The 23,780-nt window shown below is 41.4% G+C and overlaps 2 protein-coding genes across 2 annotated transcripts in view; one reads left to right on the forward strand and one right to left on the reverse strand.

The window, feature by feature from the left end:
* Nucleotides 1-2,526, forward strand: part of LOC311085575 (Golgi apparatus protein 1-like) — a 44,563-nt gene extending 42,037 nt beyond the window's left edge. Inside the window, exons 25-26 of the mRNA XM_084118095.1 lie at nt 578-684; nt 1,819-2,526. Coding sequence (XP_083974221.1) covers nt 578-684; nt 1,819-1,833 — 122 coding nt within the window. The 3' untranslated portion in view covers nt 1,834-2,526. The remainder of the gene's footprint in view (nt 1-577; nt 685-1,818) is intronic.
* LOC311085327 (guanylyl cyclase-activating protein 1-like) overlaps nt 1-21,388 on the reverse strand; it is an 84,490-nt gene extending 63,102 nt beyond the window's left edge. The window contains exons 1-5 of the transcript XR_014606791.1: nt 21,017-21,388; nt 19,017-20,167; nt 17,834-17,912; nt 13,148-13,226; nt 12,949-13,004 (exon numbers count right to left, since the gene is read on the reverse strand). The gene's annotated coding sequence lies outside the window, so the exon portion shown is untranslated. The remainder of the gene's footprint in view (nt 1-12,948; nt 13,005-13,147; nt 13,227-17,833; nt 17,913-19,016; nt 20,168-21,016) is intronic.
* Between the last annotated feature and the right edge of the window lie 2,392 nt (nt 21,389-23,780).

Raw genomic sequence — 23,780 nt, forward strand, 5'->3', positions numbered from 1 at the left:
TCACGCTTGTGGTCTTTGGTCAAAAATGACCCCCATAGAAAATGAATGGGAAATAAAAAAAATAAAAAAAGTAAATGTGTCCATAAACAGCTGGGGAATTCACATGCCTCTCCATAGAGAGCTGTACATGCCATCTAGTGGTTACACCATGCTTCTACGCTTTCTCTCCATACTCACCAGATGGTGCTAATCTGCTTCAAACATTTTTTTTTTGAAGGCCTAGACTATATTAAACTAAAATACTGCATAAATTTTATTTATTTTTTTAAATACATATATATATATATATATATATATATATATATATATATATAAAAATAAAATGTTTTATTAATTTCAATGACAAAAATAGACCATAAATATTGCATAAATATTAATAAATTCAATCAAATTCTCTCAAAATACAAAATTAAAAAGAATAAATACTATAGAACAAAAATAAATTGCATTGGGTTTTACTGGGATAGAGGAAGTTTCATTTTTAGGTGTCCGGTCACTTCTGACCGGGAAGGCCCAGGGTGTGACTCTGAAACGAAGACCGTCTGAGGGTTAACCCCTGCGCCCTGTGTTTGTGCAGAGATGTCCTGTCTGATGGAGGCTCTCCAGGACAAGCGTGTGAGACTCCAGCCCGAGTGCAAGAAGAGGTTACAGGACCGCATCGACATGTGGAGTTACGCTGATAAGGTGAGCAATCCCATGGTCACACACACCACCGAACACAACCGATACCTGACCGTCAGAAGCGGAACGATATTATTACTCCATATGATCAGTGATGTTTTGTGACGGTATAGCAGCAAGTGAACGGCAGCATCATCATGCCTTCGAGAGAGCTGTTTGTGGATAAATGATAAAGCTGCTTTGCATGTATTATGAGGTGTGTGTATATAACCATTCTTGCCAAAACGTTTCCTCAGAATACAAAAAGAGAATTTTACAAACCGTTTACACATCTTATTCTGAATTTTAATCAATTCGCCGAATTTATGTCCGAATGGTTTAACAATTTACATCAATCTTTCATAAATGCAAGTGTTTGTAAAGATGTTTATATACGGATAATTAGCACAAATCGTCAGAGAATTGTTGCATTCAATGCGGTGTGACAATTACTCAAGTCAGGTTTTACAAACAAATTACATAAAACTGAATATAATTTTACGAACGGAAAAAATATCCATAAATGTACAGTTATTTGCACATAAATTGGAGCTTCCTGAAAACTCTCCTCCAGATTCACAAACGCACACAAACCTCGGGTTTGTAGTGAATTTCAGTCACTTGTAAATGGGACACGCGCTATTAGCATTTATTAGCATTTTACGCCCAATAAAAAAAAAAATGGCACCTACGCATAATTTACCTGGAAAATCTAGCATGAATTTTTGCTTTCAATTCAAGAGACAAATATGGACAAATACGCAATTCTTACTCTTGTTTCTGCATTTAAATCAGCTAGTGCAAAATGCCCGTGCAAAATCTGTTTTGTGTGTTTTTAGTAATTGTTGGTTTGGTGTGTTTGAGTGCTCATTGTTACAATTACACAGCAAAAGTTCAGTGACATTTTTATTTGTGCATGGTAGAAAGCACACAGTGAACTCAGAGAAAACACTACGCTTGAGCAAACAGTTTGTGAATGGGCAACTACAAATGATGCCCGTGAAAGAGACTGTGAACACATTGAATAGGATTATTAGCAAGTGATATACTAACATTTTATGTATGTTTTGTGATTAACTAATCATTTACAAAACATGACTATATGTTTCATAAATGTTTAATAAATTGTTACATTTTTGTATGTTTTGCTCACATCAGGTGCAGAGTGGTTAAAGACTCCATGTGTTTCAGAGAAGATGCCTCACCCTCACCAGTCAGTGTTCAACACCTGCACTGTAAAATCCAACAGTTAACTTTACTTAATGTCTTACCTTAATTGTAAAAATCTAGTAATCTGTACTATTCACATACTATGCTTTCTTTACTGAGAAAACAGATATTTTTCTCTGTTTGCATTCACTCATTTCCCAAAGTCATCTTGAATGTTGAAATTTTAAAACAACTGAAAATGTTGAGAGAACATCACATAAGCTGACTTCATAAATTGATGTTGATTTTCCTAAAATGTTTTAGTCACCATTATGATGATTAGTGTTCACTTTGGCTGGGCACTTGTGAACTTCATTTATACTATTGTAATTCTCTTACAGTAGTAAGAGATGCTCCACTTCTCTTCTGGTGCAGCGACTGCAGCAAGAAATCAGTTAACGGGTCGGCCCGACAAACCCGACGGGACCTGCGGGTTCGGGTCGAAAATATAAGCAAATGATTTGGGTCGGGTCAGACCTCGGGCTTAATCTTTTCCGTTCAGTAAAAAAAAAACATTTATTAATCATCGCTAGTGATGGCAAAATGAGGCTTCCTGAACCACAGAGCCCATTGCTTCAGCCAAAGGTTCATTACTCGAAGCTTCATTCAGCATTGCTCACTAGTGACACCTAGCTACTGTGCAAAGAAATAGCAGACAAATTTATTCATTCTGAACCAGTGTCCCCCCGCCCCTGCCCCAATTTTATAAAAAAAATATTTTTTATAAAAAAATTATTTTATACAAATATTTTTATAAATATTTTTTTTTTTTTTTTTTATTTTGTACTCACTGTTAATGTCTGTAACCGTTCATTTGCAATAATAAAAAGACCTGAGCAGACATTTGTCCATTACTGTGTATAATATAAAATATGTATCTTTCTCTGTCTGAATTTACTTGTGCAGTCACACACACACAGTTAATTAATTATTCATAAATTGTTTGGATAGTGACAGTATGAATAGCAACAGTGACATTGTGTTGAGTGCTTATGGTGGAGGGAGTGTAATAAAGTAAACTGCAAAAGAATAGTCTGGAAGGAAGGATTACAATAGATTTTTATTGAGAAACAGAACGATTTAGACGTTCAGTTTAGACGATCCCTCTTCTCTGACAAAATCTCTCTCCAGCCTTGGAAAAGATCCTTTCACAAGGAACAGAGGATGCAGGGGAACATAATAATGCCAGTGCCAGCTGGTATAAATGAGGACACTGATGCTTCTGTTGAGCCCAGGGAAGGATCCCCTCTTTCTTGCTGGTCCATTACCAGGAAAAAGGAAGAGGTCACAAAAGCAAACAAATCCAAAAGGGCAATCCAGTCCAGAAATCTAGACGCACCCTAGCGGCAGCAAAATGTATTTCGCAGCCAGGGTGGTCTAGCAACTCTCAATAAACCTTCTAGCTGCAAAAACCCAAATTGGGTCAGGCCAATCACGTCGTGTATAGAGTAGGCGGGGGCGGGCTTAACATATGACGACAGAGTTGCGACGGTTCCCTGGCTGCCACTTGAAAACAAAGAATGGCGGCTGCTGATGGAAAACAACGGTCTTTCGAATCGGCTTTGGCCGCGACTCGGGAGGACTTGGAGTTAAGTTTTTCTTTGAGAAAAGAGCAAAGAACACTTAAGTCATTCTTAAAAAAAGGAAGATGTGTTCGTTGTTTTGCCGGCCAGATATGGCAAAAGTTCAATCTATCAACTAAGCTCTGCTGTTGGGAAAACGCTCTGGTTGGTTGAAGCGCTGTCCTATTGCGTGCAGAGGGAATTTGAAAGACAGCCGTTTATCCCGCCCCTCGGAGTGAGCCGTGACTGGTGAGTTTCCAGACCTAACATCTTGATGTAGGTCTGGCTTGCCAGGCTAAAAATCCAGAGCAATCCAAATAATCTTATCTAATTAATATAACAAAGACTATAATATAGCTACTATAATTAATAATAACAATTATATATATATATATATATATAACCTGATATAATGTAATAATATACAGCCCTCACATATGACACAATAACGACAATGACAATGATAGTTCTCTAACTCTCTGACACTACTACACCTGCTTCTACTACTCCTGACAACACCCACAAGGTGGTGCCAGATTCGAACCGCCTTTATCCGGAAGCGACACTCAGACCGATGACGTATCCACACAAACCGAGGCCTTGTTTGTCATTAGTCACGTGATTTCCATGTTAACAACACAAGCCTCGAATCGCGGCTTCATCTGGCACGCCCATTTTTTCTCGACACAAGCTCCGACGCCTCGGTTCAAATGTCACATCACTAATCATCGCTGCTAATCACCGATGACTATTCATCACTTGTAAATGTCTTACACTTCATTTGTAGATTACCACTTCAAGAATCAAAAAGGCATAAGATCTACGAATGTTATCTACGAATGTATTTGTAACACATTTACAAGTGATGAATAGTTTACACTTTAGATTAGGGGATTCAGAAAGTGTTGTAAATGATTTATAACACATTCTGAATCCCCTAATCTAAAGTGTAAACTACTCATCACTTGTAAATGTTACACTTACCTGTTACAAATGATCTGTACATGTATTCAAGGCATTTACAACACTTTCTGCACCCTCTAATTGCTACATACATGCATAGAAAAAAAAAAAACCATTATTTATTAAACATTTATGAAATGCATATTCATGTTTTGTAAATGATTAATGACTAATCAATTGTAAATGACTTACAACTGAATCTACAAAACTAGATTTGTTTTTATATCTTTGAGATTTTTTTTTATTAAATAACATTTGAAAAATCTGCATAAACTGAACACCAAAGAACAATATTAAATATTGAGCGGTGGTGGTTAAAAGTACACATTTCAAGCTTTCTATAGATATATTTCTCAGGTCTCTGAGGCAAGTAACTTATATTTCGGTTCATTTATGAGACGAGCTCCAGTTCACGCGCCGGCGCCTCCGTGTCCTGATTATATTGTATGCTATATTTATTAAATCCAGGCAATTGGTTGATGAAACATTGATTAAAATTAAGATGCATTTAATACAAAATGAAATTCACTTTAAAGAAAGGCTTTCTACAAAAACAAACTTAATGAAGTGCCTTTTACGAGTCCATCAAACAACTTAGGTAGGATCAGTCAACAAACACAGTGAGTCATGTCATCTTCTCCTCTTATTGTCACTTGCACCTCATGCAACAGGTTTAGCATATCCTTCTCTGTCAGCACAGGATTTACATGTGATAAATGCAGGGAGATAGTAAAGCTGACGGGGAAGATTTCAGAACTAGAGACACGCATCCAAACTTTAATCGAGGATAGTAAGAATGCAAGGGCTTTAGATACTGCTTTGGATGCGACTAGCTTAGTGAACTCTGTACAGTGTTCGGTTGCGGCTGAAGTAGAGCATGTACAGCAGGGCAACTGGGTGACGGTGAGACGCTGTAGTCACGGGACAAAACACAGCTCTTCCGTTCCGATAACAACATTAAACAGGTTCTCCCCACTCAGTGAAACACCCACTGCCCTAGTCATTGGCGATTCAATCACACAGAACGTGAAAATAGAGACGCCAGCCACCATAGTCGCATGTTTGCCGGGAGCCAGAGCGCCTGACATCAAAGCAAATTTAAAAGTGCTGGCAAATGCTAATCGTAAATTATCTAAGATTATTATTCACGTCGGCACTAATGATGTTCGACTCCACCAGTCGGAGAAGTATTCAAAAATTAACATTAAAGAGGTGTGTGAACTTGCAAGTACGATATCAGGCACTGTAATTTGCTCTGGCCCCCTTCCTGTTCGCAGGAGTGATGAGATAGTCAGTAGATTGTGTTTGCTTAACGGTTGGCTGTCTAAGTGGTGTCCGCTTAATAGTATAGAATTCATAGACAATTGGAAAAGTTTTTGGGGCAAACCTGACCTGTTGAAAAGAGATGGTATTCATCCCTCCTGGGATGGTGCTGCTCTTCTCTCTAGTAATATGGCTCATAGTCTTAGAGCTCAAACATGACAATCTGGGGCTCAGGTCAGGAAACAGACAGATTGGCTAAACCAGATAAGGTCAGATAAATCCCATCACATAGAGCCTCTTTCATTATATATTACTATACTATAGAAATTACTATTTCATATTATATTACTTTAAATGAGTCCACCCCGCAAGATTACTGTTATAAACATGAACCTCGTCTGAAAGGCAAAGTGGGTGGTGTTGCTGTAATTTATAGTAATATTTTCAAAATCACTAAGAAATCTAGTGTTAAATATACTTCTTTTGAAGTGTTGGTGCTTAATGTAAAAATGTAGTGTAAATAACAAATCACGTTTGAGATGTGTGCTGGCTACTGTATACAGGCCACCAGGGCACCATACAGACTTTATCAAAGAATTTGCGGACTTTCTATCAGAGTTAATATTGGCTGCAGATAAAGTACTGATTGTTGAAAAGAGAGTTTGATTGCATAGATCTGCATATTTTTCAACCCTATTAGAAGAAAATAAACAAAAACCTAGGTATTTATTTGAAACGGTGGCTAAACTAATGAAAAATAAAGCTTCAAGCCCAGATGTTTCCAAGCAGCACAGCAGTAATGACTTTATGAACTTCTTCACTTATAAGATTGATAATATCAGGGAGAAAATTATAACTATGCAACCGTCCACTACAGTATCGCATCAGGGAGTGCATTGTAGTCTCCCTGAGGAAAAATTTGATTCATTCGTTGCTATAGGAGAGGAAGAATTTACTAAACTCGTTAAATCATCTAAATCGACAACATGTATGTTAGACCCTATACCGACTAAGCTACTGAAAGAGATGCTTCCAGAGGTCACAGATCCTTTTCTTAATATCAATTCATCTTTGTCATTAGGATACGTACCAAAAACCTTTAAGCTGGCTATGATTAAACCGCTTGTTAAAAAAACGCAACTTGATCCTACAGAATTAGTCAATTACAGGCCGATCACGAATCTACCTTTTCTGTCAAAGATACTAGAAAAAGCAATATTTTCACAACTGTGTTCCTTTCTTGAAAGAAATGATATCTGTGAGGATTTCCAGTCCGGATTCAGACCGTACCATAGCACTGAGGGTGTATTCACACCTGCCTCGTTTGGTTCGATTGAATCGAACTCTAGTTCGTTTCCCCCCTTGGTGCGGACCTTTTGGGCAGGTGTGAATACAGCAATCGAACTCGGGTGCGGAACAAACAATCGAACCGAGACCCAGCTGAAGAGGTGGTCTCGGTACGGTTCCAAACGAACTCTGGTACGGTTCGTTTACGGTGTGAACATGAACCGACCCAACTGCAGAAAACTGCGCCTTTTTATTTGACTGCTCTTATGAGGATACTTAACAAAACGGACATTTTGGCATAATGGTGTCTAAAGCGAGCGAGCGAGCAAGAGCGCGTGCACGGCAGAGAGAGAGGGAGCGAGAGACCTTGCGTGTGTGTGCGCACTAGTGTGCCTCACGAAGCGCATGTAAGGACTCAAGCAATCAATTGTCGGTGCGGGCGGGCTTTTATCTATACCATATAGTTTCTTCATATTGCGTGTGTAGAGAATAACACCAAATCAGTAAAATAACAAATATTAGGCTACATTACGAAATATCTCCATGCTGAGCCTGTTTGTGCACTTCCTGCTTTTCCCTGCTTGAGAATTCCTGTCCAATGAATGGACGACCTTAGCACACGCGTGGTTTTGTTTACACATTTTGGATCACTTGCAGAAAGAGCAGTGTGAAAGCGAACCGTACCAAACAAAAAAAATCAACATCCTATTTGGTCCGGACCAAAGCAAGTGAACTATCGGACTTTCCTGGTGTGAATACACCCTTAGACAGCTCTCATTAGAGTCACAAATGATCTGCTCTTATCATCCGATCGTGGTTGTATCTCTCTATTAGTGTTACTCGATCTTAGTGCTGCATTTGACACTATTGACCACAAATTTTTTTTAAATAGACTCGAAAATGATGTTGGCATTAGTGGAATTGCATTAGCATGGTTTAAATCATACTTATCTGACCGTTATCAGTTTGTAGCAGTAAATGAAGAGATGTCTCATCGATCACAAGTTCAGTATGGCGTACCACAAGGCTCAGTACTAGGACCGCTGCTGTTAACTCTGTACATGCTACCCTCACACACACACACACACACACACACACACTCTGTACATGCTACCATTAGGAGATATCATTAGGAAGCATGGCATTAGCTTTCACTGTTATGCTGATGATACTCAGCTCTATATTTCTTCACGCCCTGACGAAACTTACCAATTCACTAAATTAACAGAATGTATAGCTGATATAAAAAATTGGATGACTAGTAATTTCCTACTTCTTAATTCTGAGAAAACAGAGATTCTAATTATTGGACAAAAAACTTCCTCGCGTAATAACCCAGAATACTGTCTAACACTTGATGGCTGCTCTGTCAAGTCTTCGTCGTCGGTTAGGAACCTGTGTGTGTGTGTGTGTGTGTGGGTGTGCTCTTTGATACCAATCTTTCATTTGAAAGTCACGAGTCTAGTATCTGTAAAACCGCATTTTTCCATCTTAAAAATATATCTAAATTACGCCATATGCTCTCATTGACAAATGCGGAACAATTAGTTCATGCGTTCATGACCTCAAGGCTAGATTACTGTAATGCTCTACTGGGTGGTTGCCCTGCACGCTTAATAAACAAACTCCAGCTGGTCCAAAACGCAGCAGCTTGAGTTCTTACCAGAACCAGGAAGTATGACCATATTAGCCCAGTTCTGTCAACACTGCTTTGGCTCCCTATTAAACATTGTATGGATTTTAAAATATTGCTGATTACTTACAAAGCACTAAATGGTTTAGCTCTGCAGTACTTGAGCGAGCTCTTAACGCATTATAGTCCTTCACGTCTATTGCGATCTCAAAATTCCGGCCAGTTGATAATACCTAGAATATCTAAATCGACTGCTGGCGGTAGATCCTTCTCCTATTTAGCACCAAAACTCTGGAACTGTCTTCCTAACAATGTCCGGGAAGCAGACACACTCTGTCAGTTCAAAGCTAGATTAAAAACACATCTCTTTGACCTAGCATTCACATAACACATTATAAACTTCTATAATTCAATGTTAGGCTGCATAGATCAGGTCAGCCGGAACCGGGAACACTTCCCATAAATCCTGATGTACTCGTTACATCATAAGAAGAATACTGTGATCCCCAGATCCCCTTTTATTTCTACACTTTATTTCCCCATTTTTTGACATTTTTTGTATATTTAATTTAATTTAATAAATACCTCACAATATGTTCCTTTTAGAAAGAAATGATGTCTGTGAGGATTTTCAGTCAGGATTTAGACCGTACCATAGCACTGAGACAGCTCTCATTAGAGTCACAAATGATCTGCTCTTATCATCCGATCGTGGTTGTATCTCGCTATTAGTGTTACTCGATCTTAGTGCTGCATTTGACACTATAGACCACAACATTCTTTTAAATAGACTCGAAAATGATGTTGGCATTAGTGGAATTGCATTAGCATGGTTTAAATCATACTTATGTGACCGTTATCAGTTTGTAGCAGTAAATGAAGAGATGTCTCATCGATCACAAGTTCAGTATGGCGTACCACAAGGCTCAGTACTAGGACCGCTGCTGTTCACTCTCTACATGCTACCATTAGGAGATATCATTAGGAAACATGGCATTAGCTTTCACTGTTATGCTGATGATACTCAGCTCTATATTTCTTCACACCCTGACGAAACTTACCAATTCACTAAATTAACAGAATGTATAGCTGATATAAAAAATTGGATGACTAGTAATTTCCTACTACTTAACTCTGAAAAAACAGAGATTCTAATTATTGGCCAAAAAACTTCCTCACGTAATAATCTAGAATACTGTCTAACACTTGATGGCTGCTCTGTCAAGTCTTCGTCCTCGGTTAGGAACCTGGGTGTGTGTGTGTGTGTGTGTGTGTGTGTGTGCTCTTTGATACCAATCTTTCATTTGAAAGTCACGAGTCTAGTATCTGTAAAACCGCATTTTTCCATCTTAAAAATATATCTAAATTACGCCATATGCTCTCAATGACAAATGCGGAACAATTAGTTCATGCGTTCATGACCTCAAGGCTAGATTATTGTAATGCTCTACTGGGTGGTTGCCCTGCACGCTTAATAAACAAACTCCAGCTGGTTCAAAACGCAGCAGCTCGAGTTCTTACCAGAACCAGGAAGTATGACCATATTAGCCCAGTTCTGTCAACACTGCTTTGGCTCCCTATTAAACATTGTATAGATTTTAAAATATTGCTGATTACTTACAAAGCACTAAATGGTTTAGCTCCGCAGTACTTGAGCGAGCTCTTAACGCATTATAGTCCTTCACTTCTATTGCGATCTCAAAATTCCGGCCAGTTGATAATACCTAGAATATCTAAATCGACTGCTGGCGGTAGATCCTTCTCCTATTTAGCACCAAAACTTTGGAACAGTCTTCCTACCATTGTCCGGGAAGCAGACACACTCTGTCAGTTCAAAGCTAGATTAAAGACACATCTCTTTGACCTAGCATTCACATAACACATTATAGACTTCTATAATTCAATCTTAGGCTGCATAGATCAGGTCAGCCGGAACCGGGAACACTTCCCATAAATCCTGATGTACTCGTTACATCATAAGAAGAATACTGTGATCCCCAGATCCCCTTTTATTTCTACACTTTATTTCCCCATTTTTTGACATTTTTTGTATATTTAATTTAATAAATACCTCACAATATGTTCCTTTTTAGAAAGAAATGATATCTGCAAGGATTTTCAGTCAGGATTTAGACCGTACCATAGCACTGAGACAGCTCTCATTAGAGTCACAAATGATTTGCTCTTATCATCCGATCGTGGTTGTATCTCGCTATTAGTGTTACTCGATCTTAGTGCTGCATTTGACACTATTGACCACAACATTCTTTTAAATAGACTCGAAAATGATGTTGGCATTAGTGGAATTGCATTAGCATGGTTTAAATCATACTTATGTGACCGTTATCAGTTTGTAGCAGTAAATGAAGAGATGTCTCATCGATCACAAGTTCAGTATGGCGTACCACAAGGCTCAGTACTAGGACCGCTGCTGTTCACTCTCTACATGCTACCATTAGGAGATATCATTAGGAAACATGGCATTAGCTTTCACTGTTATGCTGATGATACTCAGCTCTATATTTCTTCACACCCAGACGAAACTTACCAATTCACAAAATTAATGGAATGTATAGCTGATATAAAAAATTGGATGACTAGTAATTTCCTACTACTTAATTCTGAAAAAACAGAGATTCTAATTATTGGACAAAAAACTTCCTCACGTAATAATCTAGAATACTGTTTAACACTTGATGGCTGCTCTGTCAAGTCTTCGTTGTCAGTTAGGAACCTGTGTGTGTGTGTGTGTGTGCTCTTTGATACCAATCTTTCATTTGAAAGTCACGAGTCTAGTATCTGTAAAACCGCATTTTTCCATCTTAAAAATATATCTAAATTACGCCATATGCTCTCATTGACAAATGCGGAACAATTAGTTCATGCGTTCATGACCTCAAGGCTAGATTATTGTAATGCTCTACTGGGTGGTTGCCCTGCACGCTTAATAAACAAACTCCAGCTGGTCCAAAACGCAGCAGCTCGAGTTCTTACCAGAACCAGGAAGTATGACCATATTAGCCCAGTTCTGTCAACACTGCTTTGGCTCCCTATTAAACATCGTATAGATTTTAAAATATTGCTGATTACTTACAAAGCACTAAATGGTTTAGCTCCGCAGTACTTGAGCGAGCTCTTAACGCATTATAGTCCTTCACGTCTATTGCGATCTCAAAATTCCGGCCAGTTGATAATACCTAGAATATCTAAATCGACTGCTGGCAGTAGATCCTTCTCCTATTTAGCACCAAAACTTTGGAACAGTCTTCCTAACATTGTCCGGGAAGCAGACACACTCTGTCAGTTCAAAGCTAGACTAAAAACACATCTCTTTGACCTAGCATTCACATAACACATTATAGACTTCTATAATTCAATGTTAGGCTGCATAGATCAGGTCAGCCGGAACCGGGAACACTTCCCATAAATCCTGATGTACTCGTTACATCATAAGAAGAATACTGTGATCCCCAGATCCCCTTTTATTTCTACACTTTATTTCCCCATTTTTGGACATTTTTTGTCAATTTAATTTAATAAATACCTCACAATATGTTCCTTTTTAGAAAGAAATGATATCTGTGAGGATTTTCAGTCAGGATTTAGACCGTACCATAGCACTGAGACAGCTCTCATTAGAGTCACAAATGATTTGCTCTTATCATCCGATCGTGGTTGTATCTCGCTATTAGTGTTACTCGATCTTAGTGCTGCATTTGACACCATTGACCACAACATTCTTTTAAATAGACTCGAAAATGATGTTGGCATTAGTGGAATTGCATTAGCATGGTTTAAATCGTACTTATGTGACCGTTTTCAGTTTGTAGCAGTAAATGAAGAGATGTCTCATCGATCACAAGTTCAGTATGGCGTACCACAAGGCTCAGTACTAGGACCGCTGCTGTTCACTCTCTACATGCTACCATTAGGAGATATCATTAGGAAGCATGGCATTAGCTTTCACTGTTATGCTGATGATACTCAGCTCTATATTTCTTCACACCCTGACGAAACTTACCAATTCACTAAATTAATGGAATGTATAGCTGATATAAAAAATTGGATGACTAGTTATTTCCTACTTCTAAATTCTGAGAAAACAGAGATTCTAATTATTGGACAAAAAACTTCCTCACGTAATAACCCAGAATACTGTCTAACACTTGATGGCTGCTCTGTCAAGTCTTCGTCGTCGGTTAGGAACCTGTGTGTGTGTGTGTGCTCTTTGATACCAATCTTTCATTTGAAAGTCACGTGAATTGGTAGTTTTCCTCCGAGGCTTGACACCACTCCCACTGTGTCTGTCGTTTGCTCCTCCCGCCACAATATATATATAATGACATTCTCTGTTCAATCAATAGTGCAAACCTGTTCTGTCCTGAGACCTTCAGCGAACCACCAAGGACGAGAGGAGAGGGTGTTTCCTACAAATGATAATTTTTACATATATTATTTAATGCTGTTATGAAAATCAGCAGCAGCATTTCAGTTTTTACACGTGTGGGGTAAGGCCCTGTCAATGGAGGAACGGTAACCTCACAGTTACACATATTACAAGTGAACTTACCCACTGATCCTCCTTCCTCAGCTCCAGTGGGCGTCCCTCAGGCAGAGAGCATCATGGGGCCGCTGGGGTGATGATCCTCCTAACACACAAGACAAGAGAATTCATTACAATAGAAAAAACAGAAATCTTATTCACAGCACTTCAACAAAATCTAAAACTGTATATTTCATGATGTTTTCCAGCCCGTAGAGCGACATTCTCTGTCCTGAGACCCTCGGGTGATTGAGGCCGCCAAGATCACAGAGTGAGATGAGGAATAATGAGAATAAAAACAACACATAACTAACAGTGTCCTTTCCAGACACAGGCTGATCCGCATCACAGAGATCCCATCAAGCAGAATGGATCATTAGCCAATCAGGACACGGCACATGAACTCCTTGAACTGCCACCTTAACGTGGTGGAGGGGTTTGAGTACCCGAATGACCCTAGGAGCTATGTTGTCCGGGGCTATATGCCCCCGGGTAGGGTCTCCCAAGGCAAACAGGTCCTAGGCAACGGGTCAGACTAAGAGCGGTTCAGAAACCCCTTATGAAGAGATTAAATCAAAGGACCGTGACGTCGCCCGGTATGGCGCAGCCGGGGCCCCACCCTGGAGCCAGGCCTGGGGTTGGGGCTCGTATGCGAGCGCCTGGTGGCCGGGCCTCCCCCCACGGGGTCCGGCCGGGCTCAGCCCGAAGGAGCGACGTGGGGCCGCCTTCCCGTGGGCTCACCACCTACAGGAGGGACCGTAAGGGGCCGGTGCTTAGAGAATCGGGCTGCAGTCGAAGGCGGGGGCCTCGACAGCCCGATCCCTGGACATGGAAACTAGCTCTAGGGACGTGGAACGTCACCTCGCTGGCGGGGAAGGAGCCCGAGATTGTGCGTGAGGTTGAGAGGTTCCGACTAGCGATAGTCGGGATCACCTCTACGCACAGCTTGGGCTCTGGAACCACACTCCTCGAGAGAGGATGGACTCTTCACCACTCTGGAGTTGCCCATGGTGAGAGGTGGCGGGCTGGTGTGGGTTTGCTTATAGCCCCCCAGCTCAGCTGCCATGTGTTGGAGTTTACCCCGGTGAACGAGAGGGTCGCTTCCCTGCGCCTTCGGGTCGGGGATAGGTCTCTCACTGTCGTTTGTGCCTACGGGCCAAATGGCAGTGTAGAGTACCGGCCTTCTTGAAGTCTCTGGGAGGGGTGCTGGAAAGTGCTCCGACTGGGGACTCCGTCGTTCTAATGGGGGACTTCAACGCCCACGTGGGCAACGACAGTGACACCTGGAGGGGCGTGATTGGGAGGAACGGCCCCCCTGATCTGAACCCGAGCGGTGTTCAGTTATTGGACTTCTGTGCTAGTTACAGCTTGTCCATAACGAACACCATGTTCAAGCATAAGGGTGTCCATCAGTACACGTGGCACCAGGACACCCTAGGCCGTAGGTCGATGATCGACTTTGTGGCCGTTTCATCTGACCTCCGGCCGTATGTCTTGGACACTCGGGTGAAGAGAGGGGCGGAGCTGTCAACTGATCACCACCTGGTGGTGAGTTGGATCCGATGGCGGGGGAGGAAGCTGGACAGACTCGGCAGACCCAAGCGTACTGTAAGGGTCTGCTGGGAACGTTTGGCCGAGTCTCCTGTCAGAGAGATCTTCAACTCCCACCTCCGGCAGAGCTTCGACCGGATCCCGAGGGAGGCTGGAGATATTGAGTCCGAGTGGACCATGTTCTCCACCTCCATTGTCGAAGCGGCCGCTCGGAGCTGTGGCCGTAAGGTCTCCGGTGCCTGTCGAGGCGGCAATCCCCGAACCCGATGGTGGACACCGGAAGTAAGGGATGCTGTCAAGCTGAAGAAGGTGTCCTATCGGGCCTGGCTGGCTTGTGGGACTCCTGAGGCAGCTGACAGGTACCGGCAGGCCAAGCGGACTGCAGCCCGGGTGGTTGTGGAGGCAAAAACTCGGGCCTGGGAGGAGTTCGGTGAGGCCATGGAGAAGGACTATCGGCTGGCCTCGAAGAGATTCTGGCAAACCGTCCGGCGCCTCAGGAGAGGGAAGCAGTGCCCTACCAACGCTGTTTACAGTAGAGGTGGGGAGCTGTTGACCTCAACTGGGGATGTCGTTGGACGGTGGAAGGAATACTTCGAGGATCTCCTCAATCCCGCTGTCACGTCTTCCATTGAGGAAGCAGAGGCTGAGGGCTCAGATGTGGACTCGTCCATCACCCAAGCTGAAGGATGAGATCCTCCCTGAGTACCTCAAGTCTCTGGATGTTGTGGGGCTGTCTGGCTGACACGCCTCTGCAGCATCGCGTGGCAGTCGGGGACAGTGCCTCTGGGATGGCAGACCGGGGTGGTGGTCCCTCTTTTTAAGAAGGGGGACCGGAGGGTGTGTTCCAACTACAGGGGGATCACACTTCTCAGCCTCCCTGGGAAAGTCTATGCCAGGGTACTGGAGAGGAGAATCCGGCCGATAGTAGAACCTCGGATTCAGGAGGAACAGTGTGGTTTTCGTCCAGGCCGTGGAACACTGGACCAGCTCTATACCCTCTACAGGGTGCTGGAGGGTTCATGTGTTTTGTGCTTTTTGGTTTTATATTTCAGTGTGTGTTAACTTGTGTTGGTAACAAGTGAACTTACCCACTGATCCTCCTTCCTCAGCTCCAGTGGGCGTCCCTCAGGCAGAGAGCATCATGGGGCCGCTGGGGTGATGATCCTCCTAACACACAAGAGCATAATCAGGCATGAGGAAATCAAACACACTCACAGTATTTAAAGCAACACTAAGGAACTTTTCGGTCGCCCTACAGGTTGGAAGTGGAATTGTCCATTACCGCTGTCGTACATAATTCTGCCGCCCGCAGCCGACTGTCGCACACACACTCGCTGTTATCCAGCGCCGGCTTTGGAATGAACGATGTCCACAGACAAGGTAGAGTATGATGCATGATTTCATGAAAGTACTGCGACATCAGAACCGAGGAAAAACTAAATAATGACTATTGTAACGCTTGCCGTAAAGCACGTCAAATTTGTAGTTTTCTTATGTCTCATTCGAACTACAGAAACGCAACCCGGTTTGGCAAACTTACACAGTGTGGTTATAGCAGATATAGGGACGCAAAGCGTATCCAGAAGTGCCGTTCACCCTGTCACAACTTCATGAACCACTGATACGATTTTGGAAACATTATTTTAAGGTAAAAAATGTTCCTTAGTGTTGCTTTAAATGCAATCTAAAACTGAATAACATCATATTTTTGTTCAATCTTTTATTATCCCCCATGTTAATACAGATGCTGAAATGAATGTGTCCCGCTGAGTGTGAAGCAGGTCTTAGTGTGTTTGTAGATTAGCCATACTGTTCTAATAAGAAGTGAACACAAATCTGTTTTATGCTTTTCGGCTTTATATTTCAGTGTGTGTTAACTTGTGTTGGTGACAAGTGAACTTACCCACTGATCCTCCTTCCTCAGCTCCAGTGGGCGTCCCTCAGGCAGAGAGCATCATGGGGCCGCTGGGGTGATGATCCTCCTAACACACAAGAGCATAATCAGGCATGAGGAAATCAAACACATTCACAGCATTTAAAGACAATCTAAAACTGAATAACATCATATTTATGTTCAGTCATAGAGCGAACATCCTCTGTCCTGAGACCCTCAGAGGACAACCAATGAAGAACACAGAGTGAGATTACTGCACATTAACTCACTTAAAGGGCTCATGACATGAGAAACCAAATTTGCCTTGATCTTTTGGTATATAAGAGGTCTTTGTGCCATTAAAACTTCCTGCCAGTTTCATAGCTTAAGACGTCCTGCCCATTATAAACCAAGCATTTATTTACTCAAGCTCTAATTACAGCTCGTTGGGGATCCATGGGAAGAAGTGACGTACCGGTCGTTTGCATATGACCGCCTCCAGCGCAAGACAACTACGCCTCATTCGCATCATCGCATCGTTGTCACGCCACAGGTGTTCAGTCGACGTGCAGCGAGTGTTTTTTGCGTGTTAATTGAAGCATGTGTTCTCTAAGTTTCAAGGATGACTGTTTTGAGAACAAATCTCAGTACGATGTTGGCTTTGCCAGAAAACTTCTGCTGAAAGATCAGGCTGTGCCGACTATTCTGGGCCCAACGACGCCACAAACTGTATTTAATGTATTTCATCTTAAAACTACTTTTAGCCAGTGACGTCAGCCAATCATAACAGTGGGCGTTAACTCTGAACTCTTAAAGGGGAAACACCCCTAAAACAGACCAGATGAGACACAGGGTGGGAAAAGGTCATAAATCACTCAAATTAAAAAAATATGTCCAAAAAACTAGTAATACTGTAATTGCACCGAAGGGAACATAATAAAGCAAAAACACAAACCATGTCATGACTCCTTTAAGTAAGTTTTACAATTTGACAACTCTCACTCAAACAGAGTCAGTTCACGGATCACATTGAAATGCACTTTAAAATGATTGTTGGACAAATGTAGCCAGACTCAAGGCACTGGGATGACTCAACATTATTATTATTATTATCCCCCATGTTAATACAGATGCTGAAATGAATGTGTCCCGCTGAGTGTGAAGCAGGTCTCAGTGTGTTTGTAGATTAGCCATACTGTTCTAATAAGAAGTGAACACAAATCTGTTTTATGCTTTTCGGCTTTATATTTCAGTGTGTGTTAACTTGTGTTGGTGACAAGTGAACTTACCCACTGATCCTCCTTCCTCAGCTCCAGTGGGCGTCCCTCAGGCAGAGAGCATCATGGGGCCGCTGGGGTGATGATCCTCCTAACACACAAGAGCATAATCAGGCATGAGGAAATCAAACACACTCACAGCATTTAAAGACAATCTGTTATTGAAATCAGCAGCATTTCAGTTTTTAAAGATATTCTGATATTCTGTTTTTCTGATTGGTTATTAGCAATTATTACTGGTGCTCAATTATTGATAATGGTTCTTATTATTATCACTGTTAAAATAGTTTTTGCTGCTTCATATTTCTGAGGAAACAGTGATCCTGTTTTTAGGATTATTTGATGAACAGAAAGTTTTTGAAATGTGAATCTTCTGAAATGTGATAAATGTGTTTGTCATTTTTGCTGATTAAAATGGTTCATCAGTTTCCACTGTGAAGCGGCTCAACTGTTTTCAACACTGATAATAATCAGAGAGGTTTATTGAGCAGCGAATCAGCAGATTAGAATGATTTCTGAAGGGTCATGTGACACTGAAAATCCAGCTTTTGCAAAACAGAAAGCAGTTCTTATAAATAATATCATAATATTACAGTTTTACTGCATTTTTGGATCAAGTCAATGAACAGACTTTCAAAAACATTACAAAATATTAATTATTCCAAGCTTTTGACGGATAAGGGGCCCTATTTTAACGATCTGATACGCAAGTAACTTTGTGGGCGGGTCTCGGCGCTGTTGCTATTATACCGGCGGGATAAATGACTCTTGCGCCCGACGCAAATCTAAAATGTGTTGGTCTGAAGTCGCTTCATTACTCATAGGTGTGGTTTGGGCGTAACGTGAAATAAACCAATCAGAGCGGCATCTCACATTCCCTTTAAGAGCAGGCGCGCTTGTTCCATGGCGGATTGCTATTATAACGGCGGATTTGCCAGACGCACGCCAGGAGCGGTTCACAGCCGAGGAGACCGACGTTCCCGTCAGGGCCGTAAAACACAGAGAAGTGACATTGGGGATGGAGAAACACACTTAAATTAGCTTCTAATAGTCTGCTGTGCGTCGGGTGCAAAATAGGAATGATACATGCGTCGGTGTACAAAGTCAATTGCGCTGGGTGCAAGATAGGGCCCTTAATGTTAAGAACAGGACAGAAGAGGTCCATCTATAAGCTAAAACATGACTTCACATGTACCTTGAGCAGATCATCCGTCAGCGGCGGGTCAGCAGTGAAGAGGACCGTGTGGAGAACCGTCCTCAAGGTCACGACCTAACCTGGTGCGGGACACAAACCTCACATTAGCATTAAAAATACATGTGTTTTATACATACCTCAAGCAGATCTCTCCTCACGGCTCGTCAGCACGTCGTCTCCAGCGGCGTCAGCGGCGCGCGGTTTAGCGAAGACTCGCGCGGGAGGAGGAGCGGCCAAAGCCAAACGATGTTTGTTCTCGTACATCGTGAACATTTGAAGCGGCTGCGTTTTAAGGGAATTAATTTTGTTAATTATGTCGTAAGCCGATGTCTGGGCTACATTAATCAGACGTCTTGGAGATGTGTGAACATCTGATGAACATCTTTAAAAGGGCGGATTGCCGACGTTCTGAATTATTTACGTCTTAATCACATACGCTAGACGTCGCTCTAACGGCCTAATATAAACGTCTTCCAGGTGAACACGGCGACGTCACGCAGATGTCTAGGGGACGTGCGTGTGCTGTCTGGGTGTAGTGATGAACGAGTGCAGGTTACTGTGGTTTAACCAGTGGGGCTCCACTTGCTGGGGTTGTAGGGCTCCAGGTCGTTGAGTTTGTGACGGTGGTCCGTGTCCCAGGAGAACTGGAAGCCACAGGCGGGCTTTTGGGCCGTGGAAAAGGGCCTCAGCGAGTTCTGCGAGTTCAGGTCGTCCAGGGGCCTCTGGGGGTACAGGGGCCTCAGGGGCTTCAGGGGCCTCTGGGGGTACAGGGGCCTCTGGGGCCTCAGGGGCTTCAGGGGCCTCAGGGGGTTCAAGGGGCTTTGGGGGTTCAGGGGGCTCAGGGGTTTCAGGGGGTTCAGGGGCCTCAGGGGTTTCAAGGGGCTTTGGGGGTTCAGGGGGCTCAGGGGGTTCAGGGGCCTCAGGGGGTTCAAGGGGCTTTGGGGGTTCAGGGGGTTCAAGGGGCTTTGGGGGTTCAGGGGGCTCAGGGGCTCCGGGGTTTCAGGTGCCTCTGGGGGTTCAGGGGCCTCTGGGGGGTTCAGGGGGTTCAGGGGCCTCTGGGGGTTCAGGTTCCCACTGCTGTTCGGAGCTTGGGGTCCGACTTGCTCCAGGGATCTGATCATGAAGAACATCTCCCGCATCTCCACCAGAGCCTGAACACATGAGGGATTATTAACATGGTTTGAGATTAACGTTTTCATTCACCGGCCAATTTGGCTACTACATTTTTTGAGTTATCGACTATTCAGAACTTCTACAAGCCAAAAAAAAAAAGAAGAAAAAGAAATTAAATGAACTATTACCAGATTTAACCAGTTAACCAGATTAACTATGTAACAGCTATATATAGTTTATATATATATATGAAGAGTTCAGATGCAAAAGCCTCTAAGTGCCATCTGAAATTTTGTTCTAGAATGGTCATTTTTATCAAGCTTGTATATTTAAGTTCAGTAATTTCACTTAAATGACAATTAATAGGTAATTTTAGCAACATTATACACAATGTATACACATAACATTTGGATTTCATACATTCATTTTTTATTCAAACACAATCCACGTCTCCTCGTTCCTCTTTCATCCTCATAAATGTGTTTTAGGTGGACAGATTAATACAGGACAGAGAACATCAGAAATATGATGTTGTTTCTGTTCACCAAAAGTGTTTTAATCTTCGCTGTTGCTTCAGTGCAAATGAACAAGCGCTGTTATTAGTTGTGTAGTGATGTGTGTGTTCAAGTGAGCAGATATGAGCAGATTATGAGCAATACGCTGTATTTAATATATCATGATTGATATACGAATATTTGTGCTAAATCTGCACAGATTTGTCTTACACGAACTTCCCCAGTAAAGTGAGTAAACATAATAACTAATGCGCCAGTGGCTCGTGATTTGACAGTGTTTCCCACCACAGTTCATTTCAAAACCTGGTTATAAACGCACAGTAATATCAGAGTGACTGGTGTGTGTGTGTGTGTGTGTGCGCCGCCTGTTACCTGAGTGTCTTTTTGTCGTTTGCCCGTGAGTGTGTCCATGACCTTCGCTTCAATGTCTTCAGTGTGTGTGAGTGAGTCTGAGCGAGTGCGTTTCTGCAGTCCAGGGTCAGTTACTATGACGTCATCGTCACAGCGTCAGTCCTTATGACGTCACAACCTCAGAGACATTCTAGAATCGTCATCGCTATGCCGCGGAAATTACTATTTAAATAAGTAAACAAGTAGGCTATATAACCTTATTATATTCGTAAACAGATATACAGACTTCCTGGTATTCACTGCCACTTTTAAACATTAATGTAAAAGCTCGATGAAATATAATTTAATGAATTTAACGGAGTAAACCGCTAATATTTCAGAAGTCGTGAATACATTGAGGATTCTCACCCGAAACTCGACGCCATTTTAACAGCAAAACCTCAAATCAAAGAGAGCTGAGCTGCGTCACACAGAAGGCGGGAAAACTGAGGCATTTTATAGGCTATTAGAGTGAAGAAAGAATAAAACTGGCAATGCATCGTCTATGTATTATGTCACAAAAGTGTTTCTTAAACACGAGCAGATGTCTAAAGCATATTCACAAGAATTAAAGATGTTTAATGTTTAAACGTCAAACTATCAAGAAATCAGAACCATAAATCAATTTGAAAACCAGAATTTCCTTCATGTTTTAGTCAAATACTGCCACGTGCTGGAGAAGTTCTGACATAGAAAACTGCACATGCATAATCTAATTAGCCTAAAAAACAACCATTTTAACATGAATATAAAATAAATTCTCCGTGACTGATGCGATCTCTGTCATAGAATACCTAAATATATCATTAATGCACATTCCTCCCTTTCTAATCACACCTTCCCTTGTAAGCAAACCATTTTATTGAATTTAAATGTGCTTTATAAATAAATAAAAAATACTTACTGCATGATTTGTATTATCTGCGTAAATAAATTATACAGATTACTGGTAATGTTATCTACTCTTGATTGTAATGTAGAAAGCATGCATTTGAAACGATATTACAGTGAAAAGCGCTATACAAATTGTGAAGATTGTTAGTGTGTCTAACGTACATATGACACTTTCTTTAATCAGGGTGCAAAATAAGATATAAAACTCTTAATAAAGGATTTATATTTATATATATATATACTTGGTTTGTCACTTTAAATGACCTCTTGCTATAATGCATTTTACAAGTTGTTTAACAGTGATTTAATGTTTAATGCATGTATAAGTGATCAGTTTTGATTACAGTATCCTCACTAACTCTAATCTATGAGTTCATGAGAATAAATAATCCAGTCCAGCTGAGATCACCACAGTAAAACACGGTAAATGCTGTTAATATCTGATGTGCCGAGGGTTAAACCTCCTCAGTCAAGCTCATCATCTTCATCATCTTCATCATTCCTGGCTGTCCATCATCAAATCATCATATCAGAATGATTTCTGAAGGATCATGTGACACTGAAGACTGGAGTAATGATGCTGGAAATTCAGCTTTGATCACAGGAATAAATTACACTTTACAGTATATTCACATAGAGAACAGCAGATTTACACTGAAATAATATTTCACACAACAACTTTAATATAGCTTTTATTTGCTGTTATCGTGTTGGTTTACTTTTTCTGTGTAAGAGCAATATAAAATAAAGTTTATTATATTCACTGTAAGAAAGTGCTGACACTACGTGTAATATTGGCAGTCTAGTTAAAGCTGCAGTCCGTAGTTTCTCCTCTCTGTCGCCATCTCTGTTCGAAATCTGGAATTGCATTTATTCGCGGATTATCAGCTTTACGTGCGTTGTGCCTCGGCGCGGCACAGTGCGGATGAATCCAATGTTTTGAGGAGAATGTGCGGCTGTCAGTCGCCGCCGGTGTGGATACGCATTCGCAATCACAGATTCTACTTTTGGGAAGTGTGACCAACATAAGAATATTCACCGGAAAATGTCGTCTGAACAAGTAACATCCACTTTTGTTCTGAGCAACTAAGGGAAAAAAAGCATTGCAGTAAATCACGCTGATTAAATCTAACGATCGCTCATCATATCACGTCAAACCGTGCAAATTATACTTTGTTCTCAAATTGTTAATGTTAACAACATCAGCATTGCGTGACGTCATGTAATGCCCTTCCGATATTATCCTTGTTTTCCGCATGGGCCGGTTACAGTCTCTTTTTTTTCCCCTAAGTTCGAAGTCTTTTGCATTTTACAGGGAGTGAATCTCCATATGATAAGTTTAATCATATCAAGTGCTGTGAGAAAAGGCTATAAACCTCCAGCATCCTCACACTCATAGCCGACTAGCCGAGACTCTTCTCCATGTGGACAGATGTGACGGAATGACGCTCGAATTTCCATCTGAAATCCACCAGTACCACTGGAGTTAAACGCATTATTACAAGCCGTTGTGAGTCGAGCTACGGCAAGCAGAGAGTTCTGAACACTGGCTGGTGATGTACTTGCTCAAACATTTATTTTGGATCATTTTTAACCCAAAAAAGCTCCGGACTGCAGCTTTAACTAAAGCTAACTCGTTTTTTGCCATTTAAATAAAGCTGAAATAAAATGTTAAAAAAATGGAAAAGTATGGTATATATAAATATTAAGAATTAGTATTATGACAAAAACATAAAATTACTGAACATGAAAATATATTTTAAAAAAAGCTTCACAATAATTATTCACAATAATAATAAATACTTTAATAGTATATAAATAATTTTAAAATAACGCTGATTATTAGCGCTAT

The sequence above is a fragment of the Abramis brama genome (genome assembly GCF_963993115.1).
Source record: "Abramis brama genome assembly, chromosome: 6".
NCBI lineage: Eukaryota > Metazoa > Chordata > Actinopteri > Cypriniformes > Leuciscidae > Abramis > Abramis brama.